This window comes from Glycine max, chromosome 8 (genome assembly GCF_000004515.6).
Source record: "Glycine max cultivar Williams 82 chromosome 8, Glycine_max_v4.0, whole genome shotgun sequence".
In the NCBI taxonomy this organism is placed as follows: domain Eukaryota; kingdom Viridiplantae; phylum Streptophyta; class Magnoliopsida; order Fabales; family Fabaceae; genus Glycine; species Glycine max.
The window spans coordinates 41298031-41316152 of NC_038244.2; the positions used below are offsets into that span (position 1 = coordinate 41298031).

An 18122-nucleotide genomic window follows, 5' to 3' on the forward strand; every position below is an offset into this window, starting at 1 on the left:
GTTGACTAGGAATTCCTCTTCAAGATTGACTTTCGGAAACCTAAAAATCCTAAATTCCAGCCAATGTTTTGTGTTAATAAGATTTGCATGATGTTGGAATTATTTAATATTAATATAACTATCATTGAGTGATATTTTCATGAGGCAGCACAGGGAGAGCATGAGAAAGAACAGTAGATAAACCAAATTCGTGAATAACACAGTAAAAATATGGTCATTAAAAACTCTGTTGAAAATTGATTTATGTCATATTCAATTAATTGCTTTGGCTGACTATTTAACATTTGTGTCTAAAGAATTCAGTTTCAGAAAGGTTCAACTCTTTCGGGAAAACAATGGTTTCAGCATATGATATTTCTCAGGTTTAAACAAGAATAAAATACAGTCTTTGAAACTCTTATTGTATATATATATATATATATATATATATATATATATATATATATATTTTGCTTGTAACAACTAAAAGATCCAAATAATGGATGAATATATCTTTGAATCAAATGAGCAATTTGTTACATAATTTGTATGTATATCCTGTTACATATGCAGCTAACTATTTTATTAACTAAAACAAAACTTGATATGCAAGGTTGGAGATGTTGTTGACTATGAGTCCCTATGTGAATATTATTTATGTTATTAAATTATCGACAAATTAATTACATTAAACAATAAAGGAATATTATTCAACTATAAATAATGTAATTGGGAAAGAGAAATATCTCAAATATATTATCTCACATATGCATTTATTAAATTAGAAACGTAACATATTATTATATTATTTTAAACTAATTATTAATTAATTATATAAATAGGGTAATTAGAAATCATTATTAGCAGAAAAGGCATGCACGTCTCTTGATTTCCATCAATCAATAATTTAAATTTATTACCTCAATTAATGTATACATGCCCCTTCGATTTCAAGAGAGAATTTAACATTGAAATCTGAAGAGAAATTCGTGCCATTTTCTTTTTGTAATTGGAATCAAAAGAGATGACCCTTAGCCTATCTTATAAACTTACTAATAAGTTAATGCTAATGACTGATACACGTTTTCAATCTCTCTTATATCTTATTTTGCTGCAACAATGGAAATGGATATGCTTGCTGCCAACTACAAACTACCCCAAAGCGAAGCTCCTGTTAAAGTGTTAAGGCAACGTTCTCTTAATCATTTATATTTATTTTTTAAAAGACAATTTGATAAATAATTTTTATATAGCGAATGAAACACGATTCCTCCTTTTACTTAGCCTTTAAAATTGATTCTTTTTACTTGCTAATCAACCATATCAGTGCAACTACCAATATTTTATTTTACTATCATTCATTCAATCTTTTACTCTGTAATTTTTGCTACCAAATTAGTGTAATTTGTTTATATTTTTTCTCATAGGATATTACTTAGTGTCCAAAATATTTTTATTAGAGGTTCATAAATGATCTTCCTACAACTGTTTAGCTCATGGATCTAGAAGGAATCAATTTGAAATATATTTAATCAAACATGAGAGTAATGATTATTTTGAATATGGGTCAAACAACATTTTGAAGTTCTACAAAATTGATTTTGGTGCTTGGTTGGTAGTTAATTTTCTGTCATGTCCTTTAATCTCAACATGGTATCAGGGCCATGACATCCTTCATGAACAAAATTATCTTCCGCTGCCATGACAGAGTTTTTCTTCAATCTTTACCAGTTTTTATTTTCTTCTTACTACAATTATTTTTCCCACTAATCCAGTTCTTCCGATGCCACAAGAGTCTTTTCCTTCTTCTAATCTTTTGTTTGATGGAAATTGTCTCAGTTGGGCTAGTTTCTTAATCTTTTGGTCACGCTACCACCACCAGTTTCTATTGGATATTTGAAGTTGTTTAATGAGTATGGCTCTTGTTGAAGTTGTTACCTGAAGTTTGTCTATATATTCTTGATTTTGATAGGTTTAGTGGGTACTCACAAGGTGTTTGGTTTTGGTCCTCTTTGAAGATAACTTTTGTCCATGGTGATTAAGCACTATTCTTAGCTTCTGTTATGGATGGTTAAGTATTGAGATACTGTTTTGCTTTTGTCTTGAGTGGTTAAGCATTATGTTTGGCTTCTGTTCTTGATGGTTAAGTTTAATTGCTTCTGCCTCATGGTTATTAAGATTTCTTAGTGAATTTGAACTTCTATGAAGTGTTTAAACTTTGAGGTATAGTTTCTAGTTTGTGGTTAAGCTCTTGTTTTATGGCTTGATGGTCTCAGCTTCTGCCTTGTATGGTGGTTAAGCTTTTGATGTCTTTTTAGTCATTGTTTATCTTTTGTCAATGCCAATTGTAGGTCATGTTTTCACAGTCTTTGGGTCTCCCTCCATTGGCTCATTTGTTCTCCTAGATGCATTGGCCCTATCTTAGTCCCAGTTGCATTGATTGCATCCTTGTCCCAAATGCATTGGTTTAGTCCTTGTCCAAGATGCATTGGTTCGTCTTTGTCTCAGTTGCACTGGCCTTGTACATCTTTGATACACTGTTGTCATGGATATCAACTTATCTCAACTGTTTTCTGCAACTATCTAATGAATTTGAAGGATAATGTATTATAACAAGCTAAAAGTGTAGTAAGCTTTAGCTTGAGGGGGAGTGTTGGAAGTTGTGACTCGTCCACTCTTCCTTTGCTTGTTTCAACTCCTCTTGTGTTGATATCTGAGACTTTGATGTCCTTGCATTAATGTCATGGGTTTCGGTTTGCTCCCTCGCAACATCTGAGTTAGAAGAAGAATCTTTAGTTAATCTTCAATTTTTCAGTGTCGTACTCTGCACACTGGAGTCCTCTAGCTTGGAGATGTTTTCAATTTCTGATGTTTCAGTTATGTTTCAAGCTTAGAGCATTTTATTTGCATGCTCCAGTTTCAGATATGTTTTTCCTTTTACTAGCTTGTCTTTTTGTATCTATATATACAGTCTTTGAGTCAATGAATAAGAAAAAAAATGTACATAATTTTCAGTTATGTCCTTTAATCTCAACAGTTACACTTGAAGTACAAAGGGGAAGGACTTTTCAAAATGAAAGTCTTTGATATGGAATTGAAGGAAATCACTTACATAAGAACTTGGAAAAACATATTCTTCCTTGACATGCTTGACCAGGTATTTTTCCTTATAAACCACAACTCAATTTGTTTGTCATTTTATTTTCCAAACATATTTTATTCATTGTATGATTCTTATAGTGTAGTATTATAAAAGGACAATTGCAAACTGATTTTGATAATCATGTGGTCTAAGATTCCCCCGATTTTGGATGCATATGCATCATTATACTTACGATCATTCATTTTCTTATATTATGTTACAATTCTTATATTCTTATACATAAGGATTATATTGGAAGATATCCACTTTTAATTATTAACTTCTTCATTGTTTCTTGGTTACACAAAGTAGATATCTTTCGATGTAATGGTTATCATGAAATTAAATTGTTACAAAATTCAAAAGTTAATAAACTTAACAAATCCAAACCAGGTTTGTTATTAAAAACAACAAATATGCATTAATATAATCTCCAATTCTTCATTAATGAAGAATTTTAAAAAGGTTTCTCTTGATGACATCAATTTCAATGGATTTTCTTCCTTTCAGCTTGTTTGCTACACATAATTTTGTACAATCCTTCTTTAGATGACATTTTCCCTCTCGTGATTCCACATGTGAATTGTCTTCCTTGTTATCATGTATCTCCAAATTTTCCAAAGTATTTCCATAAATAAATTTAGTAACCATATTTGCTAGGAGATTCTATTAAAAAAAGGGCAGTAAACAATTTTTATTATAACTATAATGAAATAATAAAATGAAAATAAATTTAAATAATTTATCAAACCATCAGTCATAGTAAGAGGTTCAACATCAGTCATGTCTGCAGCAGGTTGAGGTTCATGTACCAAAGGAACATGAATATGTTCAACATTCAGCATGATAGCAACTCAAAGTCATGGTCTTTGAAAATCTTGATTCAAATACTTTTTGACAAATCTATAAGTTGTAACATCTCTCGTGTGCGTGACCTCCTTCAAGCTCAAATCCAATAATTTGATCTTAAAATCCCCCTCTTCTCGTAAATCATATGCACTAAAGCTCTGTATTCCATATTATAATGTTTCAGCACATTTTCAATTCCAAGTCTAAAAGAAGCATATTTTCAATTCCATGAAAGAATTGACGACTATCACCAAATGGTTGCAATATGACTCCAATCCTAGTTTCCTATGGATCAATAAAATAGACTCTAGAGGAAACTTCATTCTTTTTTTTTGGTCAACGAGGGAACTTCATTCTTGTAACCTTGATAAAATGGTCATGGAGCTGTAGTTTGGGCCTTTATAACACAATATAAGAATTTTTTAACACAATAAGAAAAAGAAAATGAATGATCATATGTATAATGATGCATATGTAAAAATGAATGATCGTTATCATGGCAAGTATTTAAAAATTGAGATATCATAGGTATACTTTCAGTTTTTAGACAATTTAAGAAAACAAAATGACAATTTAATTCAACGAAAAAAAGAAAGAAAATCATTGATAAAAACTAATTCTATGATAAGAAAACAAAATAATTAAAATAATAATTCTAAAAAACAGAATGACAATTTAATTCAATAAAATAAAAAATTTGAAAACTTGCCACTTGGGGATTAATGCATATCCAAAATCAGGGGAATCTTAGACCACTTGATTCATCAAAATCAGTTTAAAATTGTCCCTTTATATCATATATCATAAGAATCATACAATGAATAAAATGTATTTGAAAAATAAAATGACAAACACATTGAATTGTGTTTTATAAGCAAAAATACCTGGTCATTTAATTAGTGTTTGTTTTGAGGTGTAAAATATCTAAAACTATTCGTGTTTGTTTTGAGGTGTAAAATAAATAAATTTATAAATTATAAAAATTCTTGCACATTTAATTAGTGGCGCTAATATCTTTCTTATTGGTAATTGACTTCCAAATCCAATATTTGGTTTCAATCATTTTCAAAAAAAGTTTTTTTGATGTTTTTCTGAATAAACATTGATGACGACTTCTTTTATTTATAAAATATTTTTTGTCATCTCATCATAATAATTCTGTGTTGCAAAAATAAGTAAAAATAATCAAATTTCAGAGGCAAAATAATGAAAGAATCAATATTGGTAACCATGGGCCTTTATACATGATTATCATCTTAGATAATTTATTCTTAATAATCATTTTGATGATTTCATGAATAATCTTGATTATAATGTGCTTATAACTTGTCATAGGTCGAATGCTTGAAGTATTCGATCATGACGGAATGTGTTCGGCTATTTGACCATCCGATAATCAAAGTTCATATTTTGGTGCTTAGTGGTGTGGATATATGTGTGTCTTGGATCATTCGACCAATCAAATACCCAAACATTTTCCAATACGAGATTAAGGCTTTGCTTGGTGCACAACTATTCGATTACCCAAATATCCTTCAGGTATACCAAAAATGATTTCCACTTATGTTAAACTCTTTTATTATAAAAAAGGTAAATTAATACTCACCTATGACTCAAATATAATAAAAAAATATTTATTAATTGTGAATTAAAATATAAATAAATTTTAATTACTTTCACTTTTTTAATGATATTATTCTAAAATATCTTTCAACTAATTAATATTTTATTTCTAATGATTTTTATTATTATTCTTGATATTAAGTTGGCACATCCTAGTGAATAACACTAAAAGAAAAAAGTGTATTTTTTTATTAACAACAATCTTAATTATTCATTTAGGGGCTTAATCATAAATTTATCATTCATTTTTAAATGTGTATTTTGTGAAAATTAAACCCAAGTCTTTTTTCACAAACTTAGTATGTTGTTATCTGAGTTATATTTATTACTGAAAATGTATTTTTTTTAAACTATGACTAATAAAATTAAATGATATTAATTTTTTTAATTCATTAAAAAATAATTAATTTTACTTATATTTAAATTGGTTGAGAATTTCAAGCATCATAATTCCATCCAACATTTTTCAAGTACTTAGAAGATTTCAAGTTTAACACTTCAACCGAAGTGTAGTGACGAGCCTTATCTCAAAAGTTCTTCTTTTGCAAACACTGTCCAATTTACAAACTCTCCACCTCACATAATGGTTTCAAATTCAATGTTAATGGCTTCTTCTCTGCATTCACCTTGCACCCTCTTCAGTTCCCACAAGCTTTGTTCTTCTTCGATCAAAACCATCTCAAAACAAAGCCACACATTTCTCCATAGAAATCCCTCTCTCCATCGCCCTTTGAGTTTGGGTTCCAAAAGGGTTCTTCCTTCAGTTTGCTTCTTTAATACTGGAGACAAATCTGACTCCAAGGCAATTTCTCAGCCTTTCTTATATTATTTAGTGTTGTTTCCTACACAATTACTTTCCCAGAATATTTAATTTTATAAACTATGGTGGGAATTGTTGTTTGATGAAATGTTTATGACTTTCTATGCAACTTGTGACAGGCTAAAAAATGAATAAGAAAATGTTTTTTTTTTTTTTAATGTGAGTATCTGGTGATTAGGCTTTTGGTTAATTTTATACCAAATTTACTATGATGATTTGGTTCCCTTTGCATGAGTGAATTTGAGTGTTTTTTCAGTGGCACCTATGAGTTAAAGGTCTTTATGTTGTTTGTTTTTGTTTACAAAAATATATGATAATGTGCCACTGAAATGTGATGAGGATCTTTATGTTTCCCTTAGCAAATAGCTGTTGAAAGAATTTAATTTCATACACTATCGAACTTTATACTGTCAATCAATTAGAAATTACCCTAAACATTTCTTTTTAAGTAATTATTACATTAGTGAGTAATTTTACCATCTTACCATAACATGACAGTTTACTATTAAGTGACAATGTAAACAACTTTTATATCATCAGTACATTCTAATTAAAATTCTATATAAAAAAATATTGTATAAATTACTTGTACTGTTCTTTTTTTTTCTTTTTCAGGAATCGGGATGGCCTATTCTCAGGCGATGGGAGGTGCCTTGGCAATGGCAAACAGTTTCACTGACCTCTCTTGCCTGTGGATTGGGGTGTGTTTTGAATAGCTGTTATGATTTCATATCAAACTTGAAATATTGCAAATGTACAGAGGAAGATGCCATCTAGAGACTTCTTACCTATACTGTCAAATGGTTTACATGTTATAATTGATTGCTATGTTACTGATTGTGTTGTATGTTGGGCCATTAATTTATTCCCTGGCAGTTTTGTGTTGACAGGTTTGACTGAAGCAATTGCCTTACCATATCTCGGGATCAAACCTGATGTGCTAAGTTTAGATGACAAGGCAGAGATACTTTTATTCGATCAGAGGTACACAATTAATTTGGACTCTTACCGTTGTAATTCTGGAAGTTAGTTGGTAAACTGTGAAACAACTTCCACTTTTTGGTTCTGATTTGTTCTTGATGAGTTATTCTCTTGTTAAGAATATGTGAAGCCACATTTTATATATCAAGATCACATGATGTTCATGGCAGTGACTGATATGCATTCAATTTTTAGGCTGTCATTTAGTACCTTATGCTTGCTTTATAACATTTACTTTTTGTTGAATTATAGAAGGGGGGATTTTAGAGTTCGAGGGAGGTTCTGCATATCATCCATATAGGCTCTTGATAGACTTACTGGAGACTATTTCCTTGGATAATATTAATAGAGTGCAACTCCCTCCCTAGACTTTAATACTCAAACACTAAAAGCATTTTATCTTGTGATGACTGATGCATGAACATACTATTTGCTAAGTGCAATAACTATTATTATTTCCAACAGTTTTAAACTTTAGACCTCTGTCTTGTTAACTAGTCGGCCTTATGTCAGGAAGTATCTAGTCAGCTAGATCCATCTATAAACAGAAAAGTACCAAAAACCTTTGACTTTTCTACTGTCTGTTCCTAATTATTCCAATTTTCTTTCCAGTGTTGAAGACAGTCCATAAAGTTTTGTATTACTTTCTTATTTTATCCTATGTCTTGACAGCATCACAACTGCTGTTGTACTTGGAATCATATATAGTGTTGCCAACACTTTCCAGCCACTTCCTGAAGACTTCTTCAAATACGGTATTATCATTTAAGAACACTTCAATTATATCTAGGATACAGGCAAAAAGTTTCTAACATGAGCAATATGTGAGAGGTTCTGAGTATAGTGCCTATAGGCACAACCAATCTAGAGCTCAAAATAATATTAAAATAAATTCAACATGGATTTCAATATAGACTTTATTATTATTTTAATACATCTAGAGATGTTGATTGATTACACTTACAGACACTGCTCTTGCAAGAATTATTTTTCAATGTTTAAATAAATGACTAGCTTCATACCTTAAGACTTTTGAAAGAATTAATAATTTATTTAAGTTCACTGCCACCAATACGAACCGGTTTGTGCCTTGATGAACTTGCCGTATCTCTGTCTTGTTGCATCATGTTGGTTTAAATCTCATTTTAATCAGATGTTTAGTTTGCAATTGGCTTTTATTTAGAAGAATTAGAATATGTTACACACTGACGCCTTTTCCATTCAATGGTAAAACATTGTTACAGATTTGAGGGAACCTTTCAATCTTCAAAAGGGTTGGCTTTTGTGGGCTGGAATTGGACTTGCTGGTGCCATACTTGCCATTTCATTGACCGGAGTTGCTGTGTCTTTCTTCAATGGAGAAACCCCACAAAGAGAGGTTCATGTTCTATTTTTGAAATTTTACAGGAAGATGCAGATGTAATTCTTAGTTTCTATATGTTAAACTATTTTCTTTGTAGTATGGGGGAGGCCATTTAGGGTCACTGATTTTCAAATAGCAGTAGTATTGAACCACTGATCTTAGAATTACATCACAGTTGTTCATAGTATGTTGCCAACTTGCCATCATGGTATTGATAATCATGGCTAACTAGAGGCAGATCAGATTAGCTTTATCTAATGATGAGTATGAATAAACTATCCTTGTGTACCTCAGCAGAACTAATCCGTCTTGATAAGAATAATTACTTTGTTCTGTTAAAAATTGCCTTATATAACGGGGTTTAATTTTTACGGATTTATAACCTTGTGGATATCTCTTATATGCTTCTATAAACTACTTTTCAGACTGATGCTCTTGTTCGCTTGCTTCCGTTAATTGGATCTTCAAATCTCAGGTAATTTAAGATATTCTGTTCCCTTATTTTAAATTGTAGTTGTGACTTCAGATGCTTTGATTACAGAAATTGCAGTAAAATATGGCTTATGCGGCCAAATCGCAGTTGCAGAGGTATCTAAAACCACAACATTGTGGTGACAACTGCGGTTATGGACTACAATTTTAAATCATAGCCTTTTTATCAATGAAAAAAATTGTCAAAAGTTTCCATCTATGTTCTGTATTCCCGATTCTCAAGTAATTGATTGATTGTGTTTAATTTCATTGCAGCACTGCCTGCTTGGTGGGCATCACAGGTGTTCTTGCTCCACTCCTTGAGGAGACTGTTTTTCGGGGATTTTTTATGACTTCCCTCACTAAGTGGTATTGGTTGCCTTCATATCTTTTCCTTTCCATTTAATCCCATGAGATTTCTTGATCATGTTCTTTTTTTTTCCCCTTTTAGCATTCATTTCATATATTATAATAAAATATTGTTAAAGAACCTGCAGCTTGCCCTGAAAGTAAGACTTTTTCATTTTGAATTAGATATTCATTGACTGGGTAATTGAACAGAGAATGTTTCAACAACGCTTATCCTTGAACGAAGGAGAAATTGATTAGGATGCATAGTGCTAGCTAGTTGCTAAGTTTCTGTCCTTATTGAAGTTTACCTTCAGGAGATTTTATATATAGCTTATACCGTGGGAATTGGGAATGTTTGGTCATATATATTTTTTAAGGTCCAACTTCTAGTCCATAAAACTCCAACCAATGCACTACTTGTTTATACACAAACTTGAGCTTTTCAAAATACTCTCTATACTTTATATAAAAGCATACAGAGGTTTCTAAAATGACTAATGAGACTGCTATGCAGCCTATGCTGTATGTTATTATAGTAAAAATATGTAAAGAATTGTCTGATTTAGGTCCAGACTCAAGATATAGACTATGCAAGAGGGATAATTTGAAAGAGGGAAGAGAAATAGCAATGTCATGTGAGAAGAAAAGATTTTGAATTTGATTGATAGTTTCATCTTTTCACTGCCTACTAAAATTTGATTTAGTTTTACTCTTTGGATCTTCTTAGTTCTTGCTTAGGTGGCCTGAAAAAGTAAAAGCCTTGTTAATAAATATATATAAAAGGTAACTAAACCCAATATAATCAAATCCCAAACAAAGCCAAAGTTAACTGTTTTAAGATATGTTTGAAATATGCTTTATATTCTTCATTGCCATCATTGGATCATCAATTGTGGAAAATTTGTTGTGGTGTGTATTTAGTGATTAGTGATCTCGAGGAAAAATAATTACTCATGGATTCTGAACAGTTCCAAAAACAGTATTATGATAAGGTCATATTTTGTTTTTTATTTTATTTTTAATGCATAAACTAGTAGTTTGTTGGTCTGAGTTCTTTGGATTAGCAGTGTTAGGCTAGATCAAAACTTATTCTTTGTAAAAAATAATCTATATCAGTGAATCTATTTGTGTGCAAAATTTGTAGATTTAGCTTACTGAGATGCATCATTGATGCCTAAACTTGTTTGTTTAAGTATTTTTGTGAATTGATTGTTACTTACTGGTACAATTTTTCTCATTCATCATTCTCACTGTAGGGTTCCTACGCCAGTTGCTGTTGTCATTAGTGCTGCTGTTTTTGCCCTTGCACATCTCACTCCTGGAGAATTTCCCCAATTGTTTGTTCTAGGTATCGTGTAAAAACATGATAACATGATCTTCAGAAAGGGAACAATGAAGTTTTCTATTATAATGTTTGGGTAGACACTGAATATAAAATGATTTAATTTGAACAAGGGGAAATGAAAAATAAAAGGGTCTTTTGACTTGAGAAAATGTATTTGTATTCAGTTTCTATTTTCACAAATAATTACAAAAATGTCATTGCTTTTTTTATATATACATATTTTCTGTTGTTTTAATTATTTGCTACACAATTATTTGAATATAGGAAATAAAGTGAAAACAATGATATTTTTGTAATTATTTGTAGATGTAGAAAATGAAAATAGAAAAATCTACTTGCTCTTGAAAGATGCAATTGTTCCTCCATCTACTGAAGAAAATAACAGAAATTTGTGACGTGTAGGGACTGCTTTGGGGTTTTCATATGCTCAAACTCACAACCTTCTCACTCCCATCACTATCCATTCTTTTTGGAACTCAGGAGTTATATTATTTCTTACTTTTCTGCAGGTATTAATTATAACTCATGTATGTGTTTGCTCAGTATGGTTTACTGGTAACAATATGCAGATCCTGTTAGTTTTTACAATTATTTTTTTTCCATTACTAACAATGCTTCTTTCTCTGTTTGTATATATAGCTTCAAGGGTACGATATCAGAGAATTATTGCAGGCAACTTGATGGAAAAAATTTCTCCTTTGCATGGATGTGGAGCATCATGTACAGTATATAATACAAATCCATTTCTTTGCTTATCTGCGCTCCTTTCCGTGCTGTAAAACATAATCAGATTGTTCTTTGGAACAGTGAAGTAGGTAATAATAATTTACCATGACAGTTAAAATATGCTATGCACTTAAAAATTTTCAGAGGCCCTGGTTGACAAGAAATAGGGCTTCGTTTGGATATCCAATGTTGAACAGAGTAGAGGAGATCAAAATGGAATAGAATAAATGCATTATTCTTTCGGGTAAAATATGTTTCTAGTTTTTGTATTTTTGGTAAAATTTAGTTTTAGTCTTCAAACTTCAACTTCGATAAATTTGGTTTCTGAACTTTACTAAAAACAATAATTTCCATCACTTCTCATAGTGAAAACCATGTGATGAGGGACGGAAATCATTGTTTTTTTTTTTTTGAAGTTTAGGGATCAAATTGATTAAAGTTAAAGTATGATGACTAATACCAAATTTCACTAAAAGAGCAAAACTAAACATATTTTACCATTTTTCCCCATCAAATGTGTTTGAATATCAATTCAGCTAAACTAAATCGACGTTCAATGCTAATCTAACACTGATATTGTTGTTACGTTTGTGCATTGGAAAGTGAAAATCTCGGAGGCCAATCAAATGGGATTCCAAAGACACTCTGAAATAGTCTATTATTGGGAATTTGGGATGCTTATGGAGTAGAATAAAATCTGTATTATTATTTGGAAAGGAAACTAAACAGAATGCGTTTTGGGGCATGTTTATATAAACTTCTCTATAAGCATTTATAAGAGAAGAAAATGAGAAGAAAAAATAAAATAAAATTCTACCTAAAATTAACTTATAAGTTAAAAATTAGCTTTTAGAAAGTTAATGTGTGAGAGAGCGTTTACAAATGAGAAATGCCCAAGACCACTCTCTCGATGTTTTTTGTGACAATCAGAACGAAAGAGATTGTTGATCTGGGCATTTGTTTCTCGCGACACCTTCTCCAAAGTCTCCTCCAAATCAAATATAGTTAAGTAAATGGCAGGACAAGCTTTAGAGGACTTTGACAATTTCACGTTTAGCATCACTTTCGGCGGTGATCATGATTGTTGCGATAGTGACAACAACATTTCAATACATGATAACGATTCTTCAAACTCCTTTCTTTTTAACAACATTTGTGATATTGACATCATGAGTAGAAATTGAAAACTCTAACATTCCAAGTAGATTAGAATCGTATGGAAACAAACTTAACTGCAATGATGGTGGAAACTCCAACATCAAATGGCATGTGATTTTGCCGATCTCCATCTTGTTGTTATTCGCATTGTTCACCTTGGTCGGAAATCAGGGTGGTTGTTCTGCGCTTTCTATTAAATTCAGATTTGAATATTAGTTTTCATCTTGTAGAAGTATAATTGCTCAATCAAGTAAAAAAAGTTAAAAAATACACAATTTCATGAAAATCTGATGTTATTTTCGCTTGGTATAGGCGTATGATTCTGAAGAAGGATGAGAAAGCGGACATGCTGGTGAAGTTTTATTAAAAAAGATTCTCTCTGTCAAAGATCATTACTTTGGCAAAGAAGGTTGATAAATCAACGTTTTCTAGTATAATATCCCCACCCGATAATATTGACGAGGTGGTGGGGCTGGTTGGTTCGATTAAGGAGAACTTTAATCGACTTATCAGTCGCTATGCTCCCTGGATAAAACGTATACCCCTGGAACAAACAAGGGTTACGGTTTGAACCAACCTGGAAAGCCTTGCCGACACACTCATTGACGAAAAGGGTGTGGGTTAAGAGAAGGAAACTTCCTTATCGTAAGATTCGGAACTTTCGCTCTTCATTCACATCGTTTTCTCATGAGTTGGGCGCTTTTCAATGGCTGTTGGTCGTTGGGCACTCACAGGGTACCCAATGGTCACATGGCTGCTTGTGGCCTCCTCGTATTCGTTACGCCTTTGATGTGAGGAATAAAACACACCCGAGGATTTGGATTGGTTTGAGCGCCGTATAGGGCCCTTTCTACCATCCTGCGACGATATGGGCCGCAATCACAGGCAAACTAGGTTGCACGTGTGAGGGTGCTGGCAAGCGTCGTATATTCGCAATAGGAAACTATGTGAGAGGTTGCTGAAACCCATCCACCATTGGTTTGCGGAGGTCCTCCGCCGCATCCCAATGGATGATCAAACAGCACCTCTCATTCGTTTAGTTCCTAGTAAAACATGTTTAAGCTATGACCTCAAGAGTGCTACCGATTGGTGGCCTCTTGTGTTTCTGTTTGAAAGGCTTGCGCTATTGTTTGACAGGTCATTTGCTTCAAGTGTTGTGAATACAACATTAGGGACGAATGTATTTGAGGTACCCTTCGTTAAGAGGGCTCTGTCTCAAGTGTCCTTTGTGACCGGTCAACCGTTAGGCTATTATGGTTATTGGCCTTTGTTCGCGTTCACCCATCATGTTTTGGTGTGGTGGGCTGCGGAACAGGTTAGACCTGGGATCCTGTTCGACAGGTATGCTATATTAGGTGATGATGTTCTCATCACCGATCCACTTGTGGCGGAACAGTACCGGCTAGGCTTACAACGGCTTGGTGTTAAGATATCCACACACAAGTCTTTGATATCCTCAACTGGTGCTGTAGAGTTTGCCAAACAATTTCTGGTCAAGGATATGAGGGTTAACCTCTCTCCTGTGTCCATGAAAGCTTTATGTGGCTTCCACCACCCCCACGGATACTACTTCTAATAGATTTGCCTACGCTATCATGGTCATGGATTTGGAGATAGAAAGCTATTCCAACTCCGAGATTGCTGACTGGATTTTACACATAAGGAGCAACCCCAGCCTACTCTCCTCCTTCTACGCTCCTCTGAGGGGGCCTCTCTGAGATATACGGTTTATGCCGCCATGCTTTCTTTCTGTTGGTCAACAACCAACCACATCTCTATATAGTCAAAACACTAGTCCTACAGGCTTGACGGAGTTCAGTCTGTCTGGAGGGAATCATTTCTTCTCAATGCCATGATACTTTCTGTTTTGTCGAGCCCTGCTTTGGTCTCTGGTTTGATGGTTGCACGTGCTAAAAATCCGGTACATTCTGTTTTGTTTCCCATCCCAGTCTTTCGCGACACTTCAGGTTTACTTCTTTTGTTAGGTCTCGACTTCTCCGCTATGATCTTCCCAGTAGTTCATATAGGAGCTATAGCCGTATCATTCCTATTCGTTGTTATGATGTTCCATATTCAAATAGCGGAGATTCACGAAGAAGTATTGCGCTATTTACCAGTGAGTGGTATTATTGGACTGATCCTTTGGTGGGAAATGTTCTTCATTTTAGATAATGAAACCATTCCATTACTACCAACCCAAAGAAATACTACCTCTCTTAGATATACGGTTTATGCCGGAAAGGTACGAAGTTGGACTAATTTGGAAACATTGGGCAATTTACTTTATACCTACTATTTCGTCTGGTTTTTGGTTCCTAGTCTAATTTTATTAGTTGCCATGATTGGGGCTATAGTACTTACTATGCATAGGACTACTGAGGTAAAAAGACAGGATGTTTTCCGACTAAATGCTATTGATTTTAGGAGGACTATAATGAGGAGGACGACAGACCACTCACGATCGACTAAAAGGAAAGTCGCCCGGAGATATTGGTTCAAATCCAATTCGTGAGAAGAATCCAAGTGAGATAGGCCTATATGCTGGAGGCTCTATCATACATCAATTATAAGTTCAAGACGGGCATCCCCATTCGTTCCCTTCCCAACTATAGCTGAACTTGGTAACCAAACTCTTTCCCGGCAAGAAGATCCAATCCTTCGGGCAAGTGAGATACTAATAAAGTAAAGTATAAAGGGCTTTTGCAAGAATAGTCATAGGGCTCATTCTTTCACTTTAAACTGACACAAATTTCCTATCCCGACAGCTTTCTCGTAAAATGAAATTAGGGCAGAATCCGTTTTACAGTTAAGATGAGGAGTTCATAGCCCATAGCCAAGGGACAAGAGTAGCGACCCCTAGGCAGTAATCGAAACGATACGAGCGGGACAGGGGAGCTAATGCGATGCGGTCGATAGTTAGTTCTGGAAGGCATAGTATCCGGACGAGTGTTAGTTCTTGACATAAAAGATAGTCTTTTACTTTAGATGAATATTATGAGCATACCCTACTTTCAGCCTACTGAATTCCTAGGATATTTTCAACCTAAATAATAATATTTTTTAACTATTCGAAGTGTTGTAATCAAAAGCTTTTGATAGCTCGATATGTATAGATATAGCTAGAGCGACCACCCATGCGAGCATAATAAGACGCCTTGGAAGGGCAGGGCCTAAACTTCTGGCTAAAGTTAGCCACTAGAAATCGATTCCTTGGCTCCGGGAATAGAAGACTTCAACTTTACTGGCATAAAAGCAGATTGAGTCTAAGACTAAGGCGTGCGTACCACTTACAGCACTAAGAACACCGACTACGGATCCGGATCACTTCCAGGGACTGAAGGAGGATTACTATTTTTACTGACACCTCCGGTAAAGGAAGAAGAGCGATTGACTCTACTGACAAGATGGGTGGATTCCCTACATTAGCCAGCCGCTTAGATACTAAACCCTACTAGCCAATTGCAACCCTAGCTGCCAAAGACTTGCGAATACTCATGTTATTTTATTTTGTATCCTGCTAAGGCTTCGGGCGAGCAAATGAACTAATGGGTGAACTGCTTGCGGTGACCATAGTTGTCAACTAGAAGGTCATGATCAATCATGAAAGCCCTCATCATTTCATAACATCTCAAGCTTCAACGATTCTGATAATGGTCGTGGTGGATATCAGTATGACCATAGTGAGCTTAATTAAAGAAAACTATCTTTAGGCATCTAATTAAAGTAATTATCTTTAGAGATCTAATTAGAATATTTATCTAAAGTGCACCTAATTAAAATAATTATCTTTAGGGATCATATTAGAATATCTATCTATAGCGTGTCTAATTAAAGTAATTATCTTTAGAAGTCTATAAATAAGAAGTTGGAGTTTGTACTTGATGGAGTCAAAATTTATTATACATTTTATGAACATGAGCTTTTGAGAGAATAATTGCACTGAGAATAATTAAGGTCTGAATCTGTAAGATTTTTCAATCTCTTTTATTTCTAATGCAATATTATATGTTTTTTAGTTATTATATGATCATGGTTGATTAAATTTCTTAGAACTCGAATTGTGATGTAGCTATACCCATGTACTCTAGTTCTTCTTTTTAATAAAGTTCTTTGATGTTATTCAGTTAATTGTATCTTTCTATTGCTTTCACTTTTATATTAGAATTGATCAACTGATTATTAGTTAATTACGTGTTTGTGACAATCTTCTCGTAATTAACTGACCTATAGAATGATAGGGTTCATAAAACTTGCATGATCAAACTGGCGATGTGAATCTCTTTTTTACAAAATTCTTTGTTATTCATCCTTAACCTTAAGTTAAATCCCAAATGACCAATATAGGATTGATTTAAGGGGAAGAGTATTCTCAAACATTGACCATAGGTTGATAATTAAAATAAGAGGCATTTGACAATTAATTGGTAACCGAGAGTTCTTAATTAAAATAAGAATTATGGGAAAAATAATACATATAAAATCATAATCTAAGTCGCTTTTATTCATACATATCTCTTCTTTGAAACTATTGCTTGTTTTTATTTTTTATTTTCTTGAATGCAAACAAATAATCTTTGACTCAAAATAAAAACCGAAAATTATTTAGTTTATGCGATTTGGGAACACAAGTAGTTTCTGAGAAATGATATCCAAACTTTTGAATCCATTATTACTATTGTGTATGGTACACTTACCCTTAGCGATGGTGAAGATGAAGATATGTTTCAGTGTGGAGACAATTGAAGACTCTATTTTTAGTGAATGTGAAGTTGTTAAGGTCTCCTTTGCTAAAGGGGAAGGTGAAAGTATGTGATAGTGTGATTGTATATTATTTGGCGTAGTTTGAACTTACTCCCTCCTCCCTCCATTCTTATTTATAAAACACAAGTTTGAAATGATATTTTCTTTTTATAAGATTCAATCTATAACGTTCCTTCCTTACATTAATTACTTTTAGACTAGAAATATCTTTCATTAAAAAAAGAAAAAAATGCATTTACAAACTATTAGAAGAGAAAAAAATATTAATGACAATGATAGTTTTAAAAAAATTATAAATTTAAGATAAATTTATTGTTATGAACTAAATTAATTATTTTTTTAATATTTGATGAATGGAGTAATTAAATTTTATATATAGGAACATAAGAAATATTTAGTAGTAATACACTACTAGAATTAGTATGGTTTATTTTTTTTCTTTATTATAGGATAGAAATGTTGAACTATTATATTATTTATAAGTATTTTAATATTTTTAAATAAAGTAAACTATTAGAGTATTCGAGTTGATTTTATACATGTTTACATAAAC

The 18122-nt window shown here is 32.8% G+C and overlaps 3 protein-coding genes across 11 annotated transcripts; all 3 read left to right on the plus strand.

Moving 5' to 3' along the window:
* The first annotated feature begins 1107 nt into the window (after positions 1-1107).
* On the plus strand, positions 1108-11830 carry LOC100808678 (uncharacterized). 9 transcript variants are annotated; one of them, XM_041018538.1, is made up of 10 exons: positions 1108-3136; positions 7029-7167; positions 7304-7397; positions 8067-8149; positions 8639-8772; positions 9183-9232; positions 9505-9597; positions 10836-10927; positions 11327-11479; positions 11564-11830. In XM_041018538.1, the coding sequence occupies exons 1-10, from the start codon at positions 3053-3055 to the stop codon at positions 11701-11703; spliced, it is 1062 nt and encodes a 353-aa protein (XP_040874472.1). In that variant the 5' UTR covers positions 1108-3052; the 3' UTR covers positions 11704-11830. The 9 variants fall into 9 exon arrangements, with proteins under 9 accessions (XP_040874472.1, XP_040874471.1, XP_040874469.1 ...); XM_041018537.1 differs by having other exon boundaries at positions 3040-3136; positions 7029-7114; positions 7290-7397; XM_041018535.1 differs by lacking the exon at positions 1108-3136 and adding an exon at positions 3151-5509.
* Positions 11831-13801: 1971 nt separating this feature from the next.
* Positions 13802-15320, plus strand: LOC121175244 (NADH-ubiquinone oxidoreductase chain 6). Its single transcript, XM_041017779.1, is given in 2 exon segments — positions 13802-14653; positions 14656-15320. Coding segments are annotated over 2 exon segments (780 nt in total). The 5' UTR covers positions 13802-14538.
* On the plus strand, positions 13815-14384 carry LOC106799803 (uncharacterized). Its single transcript, XM_026129438.1, has one exon. The coding sequence runs from the start codon at positions 13815-13817 to the stop codon at positions 14382-14384; it is 570 nt and encodes a 189-aa protein (XP_025985223.1).
* Positions 15321-18122: the final 2802 nt, after the last annotated feature.